General features: G+C 40.5%; 1 protein-coding gene across 1 annotated transcript in view; it reads right to left on the bottom strand.

Moving 5' to 3' along the window:
- Positions 1-10730: 10730 nt before the first annotated feature.
- LOC101850335 overlaps positions 10731-16911 on the bottom strand; it is a 7485-nt gene continuing 1304 nt past the window's right edge. The window contains exons 2-3 of the mRNA XM_005098659.3: positions 15260-15537; positions 10731-14107 (exon numbers count right to left, since the gene is read on the bottom strand). Coding sequence (XP_005098716.1) covers positions 11015-14107; positions 15260-15514 — 3348 coding nt within the window. The 5' untranslated portion in view covers positions 15515-15537 and the 3' untranslated portion in view covers positions 10731-11014. The remainder of the gene's footprint in view (positions 14108-15259; positions 15538-16911) is intronic.

Below are 16911 nucleotides of genomic sequence, written 5' to 3'. Positions count from 1 at the left end.
ATTATTATTATTATTAACACATACTTAAAAAAAGCCACCCTCCAAAAAAATCTTTTTACGCATGTTTGTGCGTACAGCAGCATTAATAAAAAATTTAAAAAAGCTGATTTTCTCAAAAGTGCTGAAATGGATGAAGCAGGCTTTGCATCTCAGCCCCTCGTATGTTGTTAAAATTCAAATTCTAAGCTGAAAAAGGGGCAAAGGTGAAAAAGAATTATAGTTTTTTTTTCAGTCCCTAAAAATGTTGCTTTCTGGGCTTAGAATCTAGATCTATATGTACAGCTTGCCAACGATATATCGCATGATAGAAAAGGTAGCCTATATGTGAGGCATCGAGATGAAATCAGGCGTTTGTCAAAATAATGACATCAAAGAAACTGGTATTTTTCTCCAGTTCGGCAATTTTTATTTTAAAAAATTTTTTCCGCTCAACACCGTTTAGGTCCATATTATATATTAGATTCTATATAAAAACACATTTCCATGTACATTTTTACTGAAAAACGTCGATTAATGGCACACAAAAATGTAAATTTTCAGTTTTAAAGGACAATCGAACTCTTATAGAAGTTACCAAACTTTGGCGGCCATTTTCTCGATGATTTTACCCCTGAAACCATGCTACCCCCACCTCCGTCAATGACAAATGTTTCGACTTCTATTCAATATAGATGGGTGCGTTTTTTTACATTGAAAGCAAGACAAATGAATAAGCTTTCAGATGATACCAGTAACTCCACAGTTCCAGCAATTGACGAGCGCCTGATTCCACCACGTCATGACATATAATATGGGAACACAGCCTGTATATGCACTGTCAGACCGAAGGGCTAGAACCCAAATGGCCGCTGGATCGGAAAAGTAAAGTAAAGTATATGCACGGCTGATTTAATGACAAGAGACAGCCATTGGTCTCCTTCTCTCATAACACACATCCTCGTCCCCCCAGCCAGCTGCTCAGACTCAGATAGCCCACGTCCTACATTTGGACAAATTGTTTCATTGCCGCTTCTTAATCTGTGGGTAGCTGTTGCACGAGCCCACAAAATATTTACAGGTCATTTGTCGAAATTCAAATTCTATATGTGAAGCGTGCTGGCAAAATGAGTGACTTCTCGCAATCCACAAAGGGAGATGGTGGCCAAAAATCAACACTCTAAGATCAAATTAGATTTTCTATAGATGCCCTATTCCTTATGTATAACATGCCTCTTGATATTTCCTACTTATAAATTGTAAAAACTCCACCTACAATAAGTGTGAAGTATCTATTTCTGTAAGGCTTGATTGAATCCGGGAAGTAACTCATTTAGTCAGCACACCTCACATATGTCCAAATGTTGGCAGGGAAAAAAAGCAAGACATTTATGTTGAAAAACAGTTCTTAAAAGAATGAAACATTTTTTTCCTCTCTCTTGTAAAATGTTTCTTTCTGGGCTTCTTTTTTTTCGTAAGAATTTTAGTTACGGCACTCACAACACGATAAGGTCATACAAGTGCCGAAAATTAGAGGTGTTACGAGAGAGTAACAAACACAAAAAAGGAGGAAGAGAAATCAGGATGGTAGACGTTTGGTAGGAAAGAAGAAGCAAACCACACCAGAGCATCCGCCAACTTAGGGACTTTAAGCGTGTGAGACAAAAAAATCATCAGAAGAGCGAAACTGATACATGTACCATGCTGGGGTGTTTATTCTCAAGAGTATTGGAAGAAAAAAAATGTTGAAACTAAATCATGTGAGAAACATTTTATATAATGTACAAGAACAAAGACGGGGTGATCTGCATAGGTTGACAAAGAAGTACATGTCATACTTTCACATAAATGCATGTAATGAAAGCTCATCTGGTTTGCTGAGATCAGAGAAAGCTGACAGTTGACGGTACAGACAGTTGAAGTTCATCAGTTCTGGTCAAGGTCTCCAGCCACTGAATCAAGTACCGACTGTATATTATATACACTCGCCTTTCTTATGATCAGATGTGATTATTTTTTCCCTTAGAAGTAGCTAGTGGAAGCTAAGAAATGAGTTTTAAAAAAGCTGTGAACATTGAACTACTGGATCCCCCATCGACAGTTTAAATCAGTTAGCGACTCTGTCTGTCGTCAGGGCCAACCTGTGCTGAGAGAGATACAACATCCCAGCAGAAAGACCGAGATAATCGATAAAAATTCTCCCCTCCCCACTCGGGACTTGAACTCGTGTCTCCTGTGTGTGACGGTGAAGCAACTAACCGCTCGACCACAGACGCTGCTGCCAACCCTTGACGTCAGGGCTCCTATTGTGAAAATTGTCATAACAGAACCACATTATCTTACATGACAATACTGACATGTCGTGTTCTCAGAGTGGGTATAGTAACTGATGGGCGTGACAATATTTCTTTCTAAAGCAAGGTTATGTCATGCCAAACATCAACAGTGACTCTTTAGTTTGGTTTTAGTAGAGATTTTACTGCGCTCTCAACTGCATGAGGTCATATGAGCGCCAAGGGGTGGATGTCAAAAGAGAAGTCTTTATAGGGAATCAGACTTACTCTGCTCACCTCTCTATAGCCTCAACAGCACAAAATCTGCTTCGACTATCAATGCACCCCGGAAATAGAGGGTCACAATAGTGTGACAAACATACAAAAGAAATAGAGGAAAAATGACGATAGTAAGGATGAGGAAAGAAAAAGCAGCAGTCCCCTCGAAGTTGTTTCGGCACAGTATGAGCATGACATTGATCAATCAGCCCATTTACAATTCTACTGTGCATAAGAACATGTTAATATCACCCCTTTGAGAATGGCCTAAAGACAACTTCAGTCAGTAGCATTGCCCAGGGGGGGGGGGGGGGGGGGTGTCAAAACCTGCATGAATGTGTTCCTATAACGTGAGACCCACTAATGGTGTACTAGAACAAGGTAGTACTAGGCTGGACCAACAAACATCCACAAGGTGCAGTAAGATTAATAATAATAGATAGCATTTGTATACCGCAAATCCCTGCTCAACAGTAAGCTCTATGCGCTTCACAATCTATACTATTATCCAAGCAGACCTGAGAGCATTCTGAAACAACCTCAACTTCCTGAGAAGCATACAGTGCAAGCAGCCATTTATAGGCGCTAAATACACTAGTCACTAACTAAGATGAACCACCACCGGTACATAATTGGTGAGGACGGATTACATGTATTTCATGTATTTCACAACTAAATTTTTATTCAAAAGTATGAGAATGATACATTCAATTACCGAATGGCATCATGCAGAAGAGTTAACGCTCAGATGCTACTGGATCGCTAACAACAACAACATACATTCAATTGTCCACAGGTGAAATCAAACAGTTTCAACACAGCAGTACCTGTGTTACACATAGAAAATGGTTGCCCTGCCAATACATAATGAACTCTCCGTCTCCTGTAAGATTTACAGTTTACAGTCACTGAGTTAGCCATTTAGAATCCTACAGTGATAACGTTGTACGTGTTTCAGCGTATATCTATCTATCTATCTATCTATCTATAGCTCTCGTGGGACGCTCAATGTTAAAAACAATCAAGAAACGTCAAATGCAGTTTTTGGGACACCTGAATAGGCATAAGGGTCTTGAACATCTAGCTCTCACTGGCAATATTGAGGGCAAACGAGGCAGGGGTAGGCCCAGAACAACATACTTTTAATTAGGGAACCTAAACAAATGGGTAACAGAGAAAGATCAGGGAAACGTAGCTTTTTTGAGAGCATCCGAGCAAAGGAATGAATGGAGAACCATGATCGCCGATGTCTGTCGCAGATCTGGCACTGGATGATGATGATATATTTATATATATATATATATATGTATATATATATATATATACACATATATATATACATATATATATATATCCGAGCCAGAAGAAATAGCGGTACTGCCCGTAGAGTAGGAGTCAGGACGCATGGAGTGTTCGGACTGAGCGAGGGAACTTTCATTATACGAATACATGTACATGAGGTGTGTTGACAAAAATGAGTTACTTCTCACGATCCGTAAGCGAAGATATTGGCCAAAAATCGACACTGGGGTCAAATTTGTAGATTTTCTATTGATGACATCATACTTTCAGTAACATGCCTTTTATTCTTTCATACTTATAAATTGTACAAACTTCATCTAGTATAAGCGTGATGTATCTATTTTTATACCGCTCGAATCCGAGAAGAGACTCATTTTGTCAGCACGCTTCACATGAAGACATATATATATATTAATATATATATTATTACGTATTTTATATGTACATATACCGGAATACACTAAACAATATAAATTTAAAAGACACAGAAAGCTATCCTGAGTGACAGGTTATTCCCATAACCCTCATTTACATACATGTACGTCCAGTGTACAGGCTTGCCAACTTTTGAGATACTGAATTCTGGATTTTTGAATGCCCCTGAGCGCCACGGACACACACTCCTGTGATAGGCTAAAAAAACACCCACACCACAAAAACAGCTCAAACAAACCAGTGGAGTAACGGAGACAGAGAGATGAGGAGGTAACAGTACAGTTACTACACATACCCCTTCGCCATGCCTTCGAGTTTTGGTTTTTCTTAGAAAAAATAATACATTATTTGCGCTGGCGTTTCGGCAAAGGTTCGGGAACGACGATGGCAATTCTGGAATTTCCTGAAAAATTCAGGAAGGTTGGCAATCCTGAGTGCACAGAGACCATTTGTTGATAGGCAGACGAGTCCCCTGAAGCTGAAACCTGCAGAGCTGCCCGATTTTCTTCGGTTTCGTCAGATTTTTGGTCTAGAGAGGTTGGTCATATAAAAGGGAGAAAAAAATGAGGATTTCCTTTTCTTTCGGATTATCGCTGCTTTCGGATTATCCTTGTTCAGTTTAAGAAGATTCTACTGAGTTTAATTTATCCTCCCAGGATTTTTCACCATGAAGGGGCAAAAGTTGCCATTTAAATAAATCATTCGGGCACAATTTGATCAAATCCTTCAAAATCTTGGCCAACATCAAATAGCATGTAAATCAAAATGTGCAATGTGGCCTGGCTGTATCAATACTTGGTGCACTGATTCCACAACACTGAAGTGAAAGATTTCTCATAATATATCAGAACATTTGATTAAATCAGGAAAATAAAATACCACAATGCACAAATAGTCATTAAAAAAATTCCATTAAAAAAAAACCTCGTTAAGACTCTCCCTATGAATACAAAAATCTTATGATCAAAGAAGATCAATTATGTTGTAATTTTAACACACTGGAGTCCACTTAAACTGAAATCTGCGAGACTGACGTTTTTTCTTCGGTCTAGCTGTATTTTCAATTTAGGTAAGAGAGACTGTTCAAATGGTCGCTTTTAAGCACAACGGGGCTATCCTGAAAAATGCTGTTTTGAGAAAATCGAAGGTAAAGTTTTTGGATTCTTATTCAGTTTCTTTAAAAGACAAGGAGAGTTTTCTCTATAACAAAACAAATATACACACCAAATGAAACCAAACTTCTCCTACAGGTAGAACAAAGCCCACTTTTGGTGTAAGTCAAGAATTCTGGAAACCCCCGAAATCTGGGTTAGCCCGCTTGTCCTTAAAAGTGACCAAATAGAAAAGTAAAATATTTGAGATTCTATCTTTCAGTTGACGACTGTTGTCAGATCAACCATGTTCAGTTTGAGTATACTCCACCAAACATTCTTCTTCTATCCTATTAAACATCTATCGTCTTTATCTCCCTTCCTTCTTTTTTATGTTTGATACTCTCTTGTAACACCTCTAATCTTCGGCACTTATATGACCTTATTGTGTTGCAAGTGCCGTAAAGCACTTACTAAAAAAAACCAAGACTCCACCATACATGATAGACTAGGGTGACAACAGGTTCTGAGCATAAATCTGACACAAGACACAGTCCAGTCCTCTCTAGACATAGATCACTGCTAGACTCACACAACAGCAGCTGTCTCAAACTGTACAAAACAGCAGCTGTCTCAACAAACTCACACAACAGCAGCTGTCTCAACAAACTCACACAACAGCAGCTGTCTCAACAAACTCACACAACAGCAGCTGTCTCAACAAACTCACACAACAGTAGCTTTACAAAACAGCAGCTGTACAAAACAGCAGCTGTCTCAAACTCACACAACAGCAGCTGTCTCAAAAAACTCACACAACAGCAGCTGTCTCAACAAACTTACACAACAGCAGCTGTTTTAAACGCACACAACAGCAGCTGTCTCAACAAACTTACACAACAGCAGCTGTCTTAACAAACTCACAAAACAGCAGCTGTCTCAAAAAACTCACACAACAACAGCTGTCTTAACAAACTCACACAACAGCAGCTTTCTTAGCAAACTCACACAACAGCAGCTGTCTCAACAAACTCACACAACAGCAGCTATCTCAAACTCCCACAACCAAACACAGATAATTTAGCAAAATTGGACCATTTTTGCATAATTTCTGATTATTTTCCTTAAATCATTCTTTGATAAAATTAACAGAATCGCATAATTTCACATTTTTGGGCTCAGTTTGCATAATTTCACAATTTTTCTTGCATAAAACAACGGGAATCAGCCGTTTGTCAATTTTGGGGCATATGGAGTGGTTGGTACAATAATAATCTTAAAGCTTGTTTATTTGTCTTCTTTCGGTGAAAAAATACCCATCTATCTTGAATAGAAGTCGAGATATTTGCGATTGAAAAAAGGCGCGAGTAGCATGCTTTCTCAGGTAAAATTAGCGAGAAAATGGTTGCCAAAGTATGGTAACTTCTATAGCTTGAAAGTCCTTGACAACGGAAAATTTACATATCTTTGCTTTTAATCAATGTTTTTCAGTAAAATTCACATGGAAGTGTATTTTTGTATGGACATATAACGTGCTGAGCCAAAAAACAAAAATTCGACAAAAATTGAAAAACTGGAGGGAAAATGCCTGTTTCTTTGATTTCATTATTTTGATGAGTGCCTGATTTCACCACGATGCCTCACATATATATATATATATGGGCCATCGTAAAACCATTCATGTTCTGGCCAGCTTTCAGTAAGATTGAGCAGTTTAGACCAGTTATTATATTTATATTTATTTTTTATATTTTTTTGCTTGAAACCTTTTTTTCTTCTTTGCCCGAATACTTGATCATCATATTTAATTGGCTGTGTCCCTGACTCACTCTGCCTCTACCCCCAACAGTCCCGACAGAGTTTGAGACCTCTGCTGTACACAACAGTCTTCTGTCTAGCATGCACAGAGGAAAATCAGCCGGACACAGAAATCTTTACGTTATAGTACATGTTTTAAATGAAATCAAAATACAAAGAAAAAACATCACGTATGTACCGGTACAAGAAAAAATTTGGGATCTAAAAATCTGTTTGCTGTGTGTATATATGTATCAGTATTTGCATGTTTCGTTATGTGTGTACAGACTGCAACTGCTTTCCCACAACAATTTTGGTTTGTACATGGGTCACTTGGGTTTTTACCCATAGAATAAACTTGACAATCTTGTACATGATAATCATAGGAACAAAAAATGGACACTTTTTTGGCACGTGATCAGGAGAATCAGTAGCATCACATAATGACATCAATAGAACGGGATAAAAAGAAGCAACACGCATCATGATATTTCTTACAGTTCTACTTCTGTCTCATTCTAAAGTCACAAAGTGACATTGCATCGTAAACAACAAATAAGTATTATAAGTTACTATAAGGCTTCTTCGACTACAACAGACTGTAAGAAAGAAAGAGAGATTCTGCACTGCATTTCTAAATTGTAAAGGAAGTTTACTTCCATACATTACCCAACAAGACAAGGTAGAGCATTTATGAAAAGTAACGTTTCAAAAGTCAAAAGTAATATTATGGAAAATAATGTTGCAAGCATCAGGAGTAGTATACGAAAAGTAATGATTCAAAAGTCAAAAGAAATACATGGAAAGTAATGATTCCAAAGTCAAAAGTATTATATGAAAAGTAATGATTCCAAAGTCAAAAGTAATATATGAAAAGTAATGATTCCAAAGTCAAAAGTAACACATGTACAGTAATGATTCAATACTCAAAAGTAATAGTAGCTGCAGAATTTTTATGGCACCATCGACATAATTTAGATTGTTCCGTAGGAGGCAGACCTCTTTGACTTTGACTATGTCTGTCAGTGTCAGTGAGTGTCAGGGCCGGGCCAAGCACAGGCCCCAGCAAACAGAAGGAGGTACTTCAGAACAAAGCTTCGCCATATGGGAATCGAACTCAAGCCTTCTGCGTGCAATGGCCAAGTGTTTAACCAATACACCACAGACGCCAGAAGGTGAAAAGTGCAAAGAACATACATGTACGCCGCTCTAGTTTTTCGTTTAAAAAATACAATATTATTATATGACTTCAGCAGCTGTTCAGGTGTACAGAGCTATGCTCAAAATTTTGAAAAAGTTTCGCTTGCAGTTTCTAAATCTGTGATATTGTTTGCATATATATGCTCGAGAAAAATGTTGTCGAAATTCAAATTCTCAATGTCGAAAAAGAAGCCGCTCCCCTTATGTTGTTTCGGCACAGTGTGAGCATGACATTTGATAAATCAGCCCATTTACAATTCTACTGAGCATAAGAACATGTTAATATCCCTCCTTTGGGAATGGCCTAAAGACACTTCAGTCAGTAGTACTGCCGAGGGGGGGGGGGGGGGGCTGATCACAATAGCAGACACTTGTCAGAGAAAACTGAATAAAGAACAAAAAATACAATTTTTCTTTCAAAGTAAAACACATTGAAGAAGTACATGAAGAAATGAACATTGGAAAAATACGGAATAAAAGAGGGTAGACGCTGTGCAGGAGTCTACTGGAAATTGATCACAGGACAATACTTTATGGTTTCTTGCGATATGAGCTGGTTGAACATGTAATCTAGTCTCTTACAATCTGACTAAATCGTGACCTCAGTACTTTCTTGTCCTATCCCCATTCTTAATAACAGTGAAAACAGTTCATAACAAAGAGTGAGCTTATGAAGAAGTCACATTTAATAATAATAATAATAAATTGCATTTGTATAGCGCAGATCCCCGCTCAACAGCAAGCTCTATGCACTTCACAATCTATACATTTTCACTGTTAAAAGTTTTTAAAAAATGGAGATAGGAAAAGAAAGCACTGAGGTCGCGATATGTCAGAAGTAGAAGTGCTATCCCACCCTAACCACCGGACACTTACTATTACTATTTGAGTCTCTGAGCTGCCAAAACACTCACTCAGGCTGATGGTTTACTATGAATTGGCCGCTTTTAAGGACAAGCGGGCTAACCCCGGATTTCGGGGGTTTCCAGAAATCTTGACCTACACCAAAAGTGGGCATTGCCCTACCTATAGGAGAAGTTTGGTTTCCTTGGTGTGTATATTTGATTGGTTAAAGAAAAAAAAACTCTCCTTGTCTTTTAAAGAAACTGAACAAAAGGGGCAAAAACTTTATCTTCGATTTTCTCAAAACAGCATTTTTCGGGATAGCCTCCTTGTGCGTAAAAGCGACCAATTGAGTCGTATGTAAGTATGTGAGTATTTATTATAAGTAGTAACCCAGTCACCATAATGACGGATATAAAATATACTTTATAATACACCTGGTCCCTACGTAAAAGTTCCTGGTTAGTCCTTCTCATTCATCATAGCACATGTCGTGTGTACTCTTGTAGTCATAATAATGAGATGTGCATATCTTCATATATATATATATTGTGTTGTGATAATATAAAAATTATTATAAATGTCTGCTTATGGCTTATGTGTTAGAGTTAATCTAAGAGAATGTGTATGCATATTCACACACTTATTTTGTGATTAAATGAATGGAACAAAAACTTTATGTATGATAAAGTGCCTAGAGCTGTATTGTATGGGAATGGGCATTATTTATAGAAATGATATTTATACAATGATTTATTATCACCCTTAAAGACCTCAGTCTTCTGCCTGTTGCCCACACAATTTATACGAGTGAAATCATGTTGCATAGATGATGATGCCAGATAGTAACATGTGGGTAAAAATGCTTTCATTTAAATGTGTACACAGTCAGTTGTCCTTTAACCCTATCCGTACGTTGTGTTTTACTAAGATGTGGGGAATTCTGTGCCACCACTTTCAAAAGAGGAAATTTACTCGTTAATCCTATCCGTACGCTTTGCATAGCAGTCTGTCAAAATGATTTTTTGAGAAATACTGAAAGTTTCAAAGAGACCTTCGTACTAGAAGTATATTCTAAAATGTGAAGAATAGAACCCCCGGGGTACAAAATGACCCCAGGGCGTAGGGATAGGGTTAACAAACCCGACAAACGGAGTTGCTGCTATAGCTAGTACAGTTCAATCAAACTTCCTATATAAATTATAAACTTCAACTGCTTAATTAAGATGATTTAAAATGCTTTGAAATAAGCCCACTGGACAAATTTGTGAAAATGGTCACCGTAAGAAGTGATAGTTTCTTGGGTGTTTCTTATTACATGGGGGCACCAGTGGCTGAAGGGTCAGTGAGTTCAGATTCAAAAATAGCATTAAGCAAGTGTCGGTGACATAAGGTTTATATGGGTGGTCAGTGGGACGTGTCCTTAAACCCGCTAAAAAAGACAGCACGTCACAATACAATGGTACTGGTATGTTGGTAAAATTGTCTGCATTGGTGTAATATAATGTACTTGGTCATCTTTATACATATAAATTGTGTCCTTGAATGTATGTGTTTACGCGTACGTATGTTTGCCAATGTAACCCATATTCCCCACAAGGATCAATAAAATGTAATTTATCTATCAGTACTTATTTCTGGATATGTTCCAATATAAACTGAATACATACAAGACTTGACAATATGAGAATATGTGAGTAATTTCAATACAAGAGGTAGAACAGATAGAAGGAATCGAGACAAAATAAAGGTACCAGTAGATAACAATATGATTATATTAATATATTATTCTAAATTATAGGTTATTATTATCAATAATTACCGTACTAAAGATTCACTTATTATACTGACAGCTCTTTCAAGATGGTGAAATCTTGGTTTATAAATACGAGACTTGGTCTTTTTACCAGCTCTTAGCTTTGCAGCCGCACTATTCAGTCTCTCGCTCTCACACACCAGTTTTGTCCGTTTTCCCGCTGTGGGCTGTGACGGAACGACAGAATGTGTGGCTTCGGCCGATACTCTCCTCTTCTTCGCGGTGGTATCAAAGCTCAAAACACTCACATTGGCCTTCCGATGCTCCTTTAGATTGGTGGGCAGAGGAGCAGTTGTTAGTGTGCTGCCTGACACCTTCCCATGTTCCCAGTCCGCCGACTCATCTTGACCAGTCCTCTCCACTTTTCCTTCACACTGCGCTGTTCGGAGAGACGCGGCTGTCCACGGGCTCCTTTTTGGTACAAATGTCCTGAAAGGATTTTTCTCATAGTTCCCGAATTTTGAAAACGAACTAATTTTTTCTTGGCTTGTTAGGGGCTCCGGGCTGCTGAATTCACCGAAGATATCCGTAGATGGCAACAGATTTTTCTGTTTTATCGAGAGAGCTTCGTCTGGCATTCTGGCCGTACTTGATTGTACAGAAAACTTTTTTTCCAACGGTGTTTCCGACACATCGGGCAGAGATGTGACCGCTGCTACTGCTGCTGTTTTCACAGAACAAATAGACACAGCCTTAGTGTTGCTGGATTCGGAAAACGTCGAAGAAGTCACAAACTTTGGGGCATTCGCAAAAGGAAAGGGGTACGTTTTCTTGATGCCGTCTTCATTTATTTCCAACAGGAAGCGGTAGCCGCTGCCAACCTGCTGAGAGAGCACTGGGGCAGGCGGTGTAAACATGCACGACGTCGTAGCTTTTGAAACACTTCCTACACTGACCACACTCTGTTTGCAGTCCATAGTGTCCACACAGTCTTGTATAAATACAGGAATATTCATGTCCGTAGAACCAGAGGAAGGTTTTGGTGAGGTCTTCGTCAAAGGTAGCGAGAGGTCTTGGGTTGTTGCTGCGGCATCGCCATCTGGAGAATTACAGAAGACAGGCAGATGAGACTGGTCAACATGCACATGGTGCACAGCTTCAACTTTCACACAGTCAACAGGACGCAATATCAGCGTCTGAGGAGACTTCTCTCTGTCTCCACCAATATGTCGGTCGGTTACACTTTCCAGTTTTGGCTTATCACCGTTCACTGTCACTGGAGTGACCTTACGTCTTGCGGAATCCGAAAACGCTTTGAGTCCGAAGTCTGAGGATGTTTTCCAAGGTCCCTTTGCAACGATCCCGATCAAGCTTTGCGGAGGTAAAGCCGATGACCTCTCCGCACGGCCTTCCACCACGGCGGGGTCGACCTTGAGGAACTCCTGTACCAGCACAGGCCGGACACACACCCCATCAGCGCTCACAGAAACCCCACCAGTGCAGGAACCCACCCCACCAGCACGGCGTTGGGTAAACACGTCCGACACAGCTCTCTCCTCCGCGGACAACACAGGTTCCCCTTTCTCAGCTTTGATGCCGCGCTCCTCCACCACAACACACTTCTGTCTCTCCCCGCGCTCCTCCACCACAACACACTTCTGTCTCTCCCCGCGCTCCTCCACCACAACACACTTCTGTCTCTCCCCGCGCTCCTCCACCACAACACACTTCTGTCTCTCCCCGCGCTCCTCCACCACAACACACTTCTGTCTCTCCCCGCGCTCCTCCACAACAACACACTTCTGTCTCTCCCCGCGCTCTTCCACAACAACACACTTCTGTCTCTCCCCGCGCTCCTCCACAAGAACATGCTTCTGTCTCTCCGAGCTGCCCCTTGGCGTCTGTTCCTTCACCTGCTGATCAAGTGGCGTCATTCCTTCCGTTACAGTCGTGGGCAACTTCTCCACCCTGACCTCACCCGACTGGGAGCTCAGAGGAAGACCCCTCAGCACATGTGTGGCTATGTGATGGGCTGGAGGTGTGTTCAACTTCTGCACACCAACAGCTGGTCTCTCCACTGACTGGAAACGTGTCTCTCTCAGACTTGCCAACAATTTCTCACTCTTCTTTCCCTGGCCGCTCACTAAATCTGTGCAGGTCTGAGGTCTTGTCACGACAGTTTCAAACACTTTCCCGTTGTCAACCTCAGAAATCATCACTACTGGACTCGACAGCGGATCTAACTTGTGACCTTGACCGGCACTAGACGCAGACAGTTCCTCGTGACTGACACGCCGGACCACTTGGACCTGAGCCAGCTTTGGTCTCCGGGAAGACGATGCTGAATTATGTCGGGTCTGACCGTTTGCCCGCAAGATTTCTTGGCGGCCACTCCTGAGAACTTCTGGAACCAGGGCCAACTGAGCGGATGCACAGGCCGACTCCGACTTAGATCTACCACCTGACTGTTTTGACGCTTGAGCTGCATCGTCAACCGACTTGCCCACCTTGTCAAAAGTTACGACTGTTCCAGACATCCACTTAGAGTTGTGGCACAAAGCCTCCATCAGTTCAACGTCTTTTTTACCAGGTAAGTCCACTGGATGGGTCCAAATTGGTTTGCTTCTCAACATTTGAACTTGTCTCTGGAAGTCATTCTGTTGAACTATTTCATTCTGTTGAACTTTCTCAATCTGGTGAATTGTTTCATTCTGCGGAACTGTTTCATTCTGTTGAACTGTTCCATTTTGTGAAGATTCTCTCGACCTACAAGGGGAGATGACTGTAGACTTTTGCAGATCCTCGCTGTCTGTCTTGTCCGTGTTTTTGACCTGGGATGACAAAGTCTGTTCCGACTCGTCCTCAGCCACCAAATCTGACTCGACTGACTTTGTTTCGAGGCCGATGTCACATGTGACTCTGCTCTGTGAAGCCTGTTCTGGACTGTGTAAGGAGACAGTTTCAGGTCGCACAGTCGTTGGAAGATTGTCTTTTTCTTTCCAGCTCGGCTCACGCATGTCAAGTTGATGTGCAGTATCTTGATCATCGCTGCAGTTGTGGTGATCTAATAAATCCTGAAGCCTTTCCTGTTTCTCCATCAGTCGGTCGATGTCCCTCAGTAGTTGGAGCTGCTCATTCGACAAGTCCTCGTTTTTCTGCAGGGGGGGGACAACGACAAGAAAAACATTAAACACAGTCTAAATTGTTGTCCAAGACAGCCAGCCATTGTCAAAGGGAGAAGTGGTTGTCTTTGACAGGCGGACACCTTGGGGAGTGTCGACAGGATATAAAATAAACACAAGGAAGGAAGAGGAAGTGGTTGTCTTTGACAGGCGGACACCTTGGGGAGTGTAGACAGGATATAAAATAAACACAAGGAAGGAAGAGGAAGTGGTTGTCTTTGACAGGCGGACACCTTGGGGAGTGTAGACAGGATATAAAATAAACACAAGGAAGGAAGAGGAAGTGGTTGTCTTTGACAGGCGGACACCTTGGGGAGTGTAGACAGGATATAAAATAAACACAAGGAAGGAAGAGGAAGTGGTTGTCTGTTGGACATGTGGCCATTACAGCACGTTCGACTGTACGAGTGTGGGTAAATTAATTTTTTGAGCAGGTGGCCATTAGAGCACGTTTGACTGTACGTGTGTGGGTAAACTAGTGTAAGACCAGCAAGAATAATCCACAACACGACTACTCCCCCACCCCCACCCCCCATTTTACAGAACATCAAATTTACCTTCCAGCAGAAAAAAGAAAAATTCATCGATGGAACAAAACTTATGTAAAAACTTGTCAAAGGAACCAACCAAACCCCCCTTCCCCTCTCCCCCCCCCCCCCCCAACTTGTCAAGGGATGTATAAGATCACAAATCACATAGAAAGCACATCGTCACGCTCATTCAATAATTGCCCAAGTCATTTTTTTGCGTTTTAAGAAAAAGAACAAAAACAGTTGCACTTAGACAACAGACATGACACACATAGTTTTGTTTTTAAAAATTTTCGTTGTATTTATTAAAATTCAAAGTTTAAAACAAGTTTTGACAGAAATCTGGGGAACTAATCAAAATATCTAAATGAGGCCATAGCTCAGTCTGCCCCGAAAATGACTTAAGCAATTATTGAATGAGTGTGATGACATTAGTGCACGTCTGAATATTTGAGACACGACAAACTAGCAAACTTAATGTTTGTTTTCACTGTCGATTCCATGATCTTAATGTCAATCCAACATAAATTGTTTAAACAAAGAGGGACTTTTCTTGAGACTAGACGTCCAGGATATATTCAAGGAGAGAACAAACCTGTATTAATTTGGCCCTTTTTATCTTGGCACAAGCATGATGCTTTTTGGCAGCCAAAGCTGCTTTTCTTCGTCTTTCTTCCTCAGTGTTAGTTTGCAGTTCCTCGTGGCACTTGTTGGAGTCATTGCCTGTTGTTGAACTGTCCGTAGTCACCATAGGGTTATCCAGACTACGAGTATTGTGTCGCTTTTTACCAACTTTGCCACGTTCACAATCAGAGCTGTCCTCGACGTCCATGTTTGAACCTTTCGCCATATTTTGTCTTTTAAAATCTCCACCTGGAATAAGATTAAAAGCAAAAATATATATATATACACATTAAGTATGATGAAGTGTCATTCTGCAGAAAACTACAAGGTAGAGAAGGTGGAGCTAACATTTACCCTACTCACCTTCGCCAAGTCAAAAAACATGAAACTGGAGCAAATGTTAATGTTTTATATTGTAACTAAACTGGCTCCTCAAATCCAATCTCTGCATAAAATTTCTTTCTTCTTCTTCTTCTCTATAGCATCACACTTGAAGTCTCGTATCTATCACATGTGAAGCGAGCAGACAAAATGATTTATTTCTCGGATACGAGCCTTACGGAATACGTCCCACTTATATAGGTGACGTTTTTACAATTAATTTATGTATGGAATAATAATTGGCATGTTATACACTTAGAAAAGCCATCAATAGAGAAAATCTTCAAAATGGACTGTAGTGTTGATTCTTGGCCAATATCTCCATTTGTGGATTGCAAAAACTCTAAGCAACTCATTTTGTCAGCACGCCTCACAAATATCGAGCTGTCCTGCTCAGTTTGTCTGTCAGCCCATACAGCTTAGGATGGCTTATCCTGTAGTGTCAGTGGGGTTAGTCACATTTCCTGTCTCAGGGCTCTTGTGTCCTGCACTGCTGGAGGATATGGGTGCGAGTGTGTGCGTGAAAGGTGTGTGCACGCATGTGTGTTTGTGTGTGTGTGTATATATGTGTGTGGGAGTGTGCGCGCGTTTGTGTTTGTGTGTGTGTATGAGTGTGTGTGTTTGCGTGAGTGTGTGTGTGTGTGTGTGTGTGTGTGTGTGTGCGTGCGTGTGTCCTGTCTCAGGGCTCTGTGTGTCCTGCACTGCAGAAGGATGCGTTCCACCAGTTTGGTCCACTTCTCCACACTGACATATTGGTAGTTGAAGTAGTTGAACTGTCCCTGTGATTTTATGCACCCCCGCATAAATAATTTAGCAAAATTTTATTATTTTTTCGCATAATTTCTAAATTATTTTCCTTTATCAATCTTTGTTAAAATTAACAGAATCGCATAATTTCACATTTTTGGGCTCAGTTTGCATTAATTTCAGAATTTTTCTTGCATAAAACGACGGGGACAGGATTAAACATCTTTTATGTTTTCTGTATCTTTATGTGAGTTGAGTTCTTGGTCTGAAGACAACTTTTCATGCCATGTTCTCCTGTTAGGACAGCTCATCATCATATGGTTTTTATCTTGGCATCTGCGGTGCTTTGAATAGTGGGTGTTCAAGAGTTTTCATTTCTGTGAGTAGAATTTTGATGCTGTTCATGATGTCTTTGCTCCGATTCCCTTTATGCAGAAGACGAGACCTGCAGACACTGTTTTACTGAACAAAAGAGTGCTTGCTTGCAAAGGGGGG

Source organism: Aplysia californica, unplaced genomic scaffold (genome assembly GCF_000002075.1).
Source record: "Aplysia californica isolate F4 #8 unplaced genomic scaffold, AplCal3.0 scaffold00189, whole genome shotgun sequence".
Classification (NCBI taxonomy): domain Eukaryota; kingdom Metazoa; phylum Mollusca; class Gastropoda; order Aplysiida; family Aplysiidae; genus Aplysia; species Aplysia californica.
Note: the sequence above shows the minus strand (reverse complement) of the source record. Positions and strands in the feature narration are given on the sequence as shown.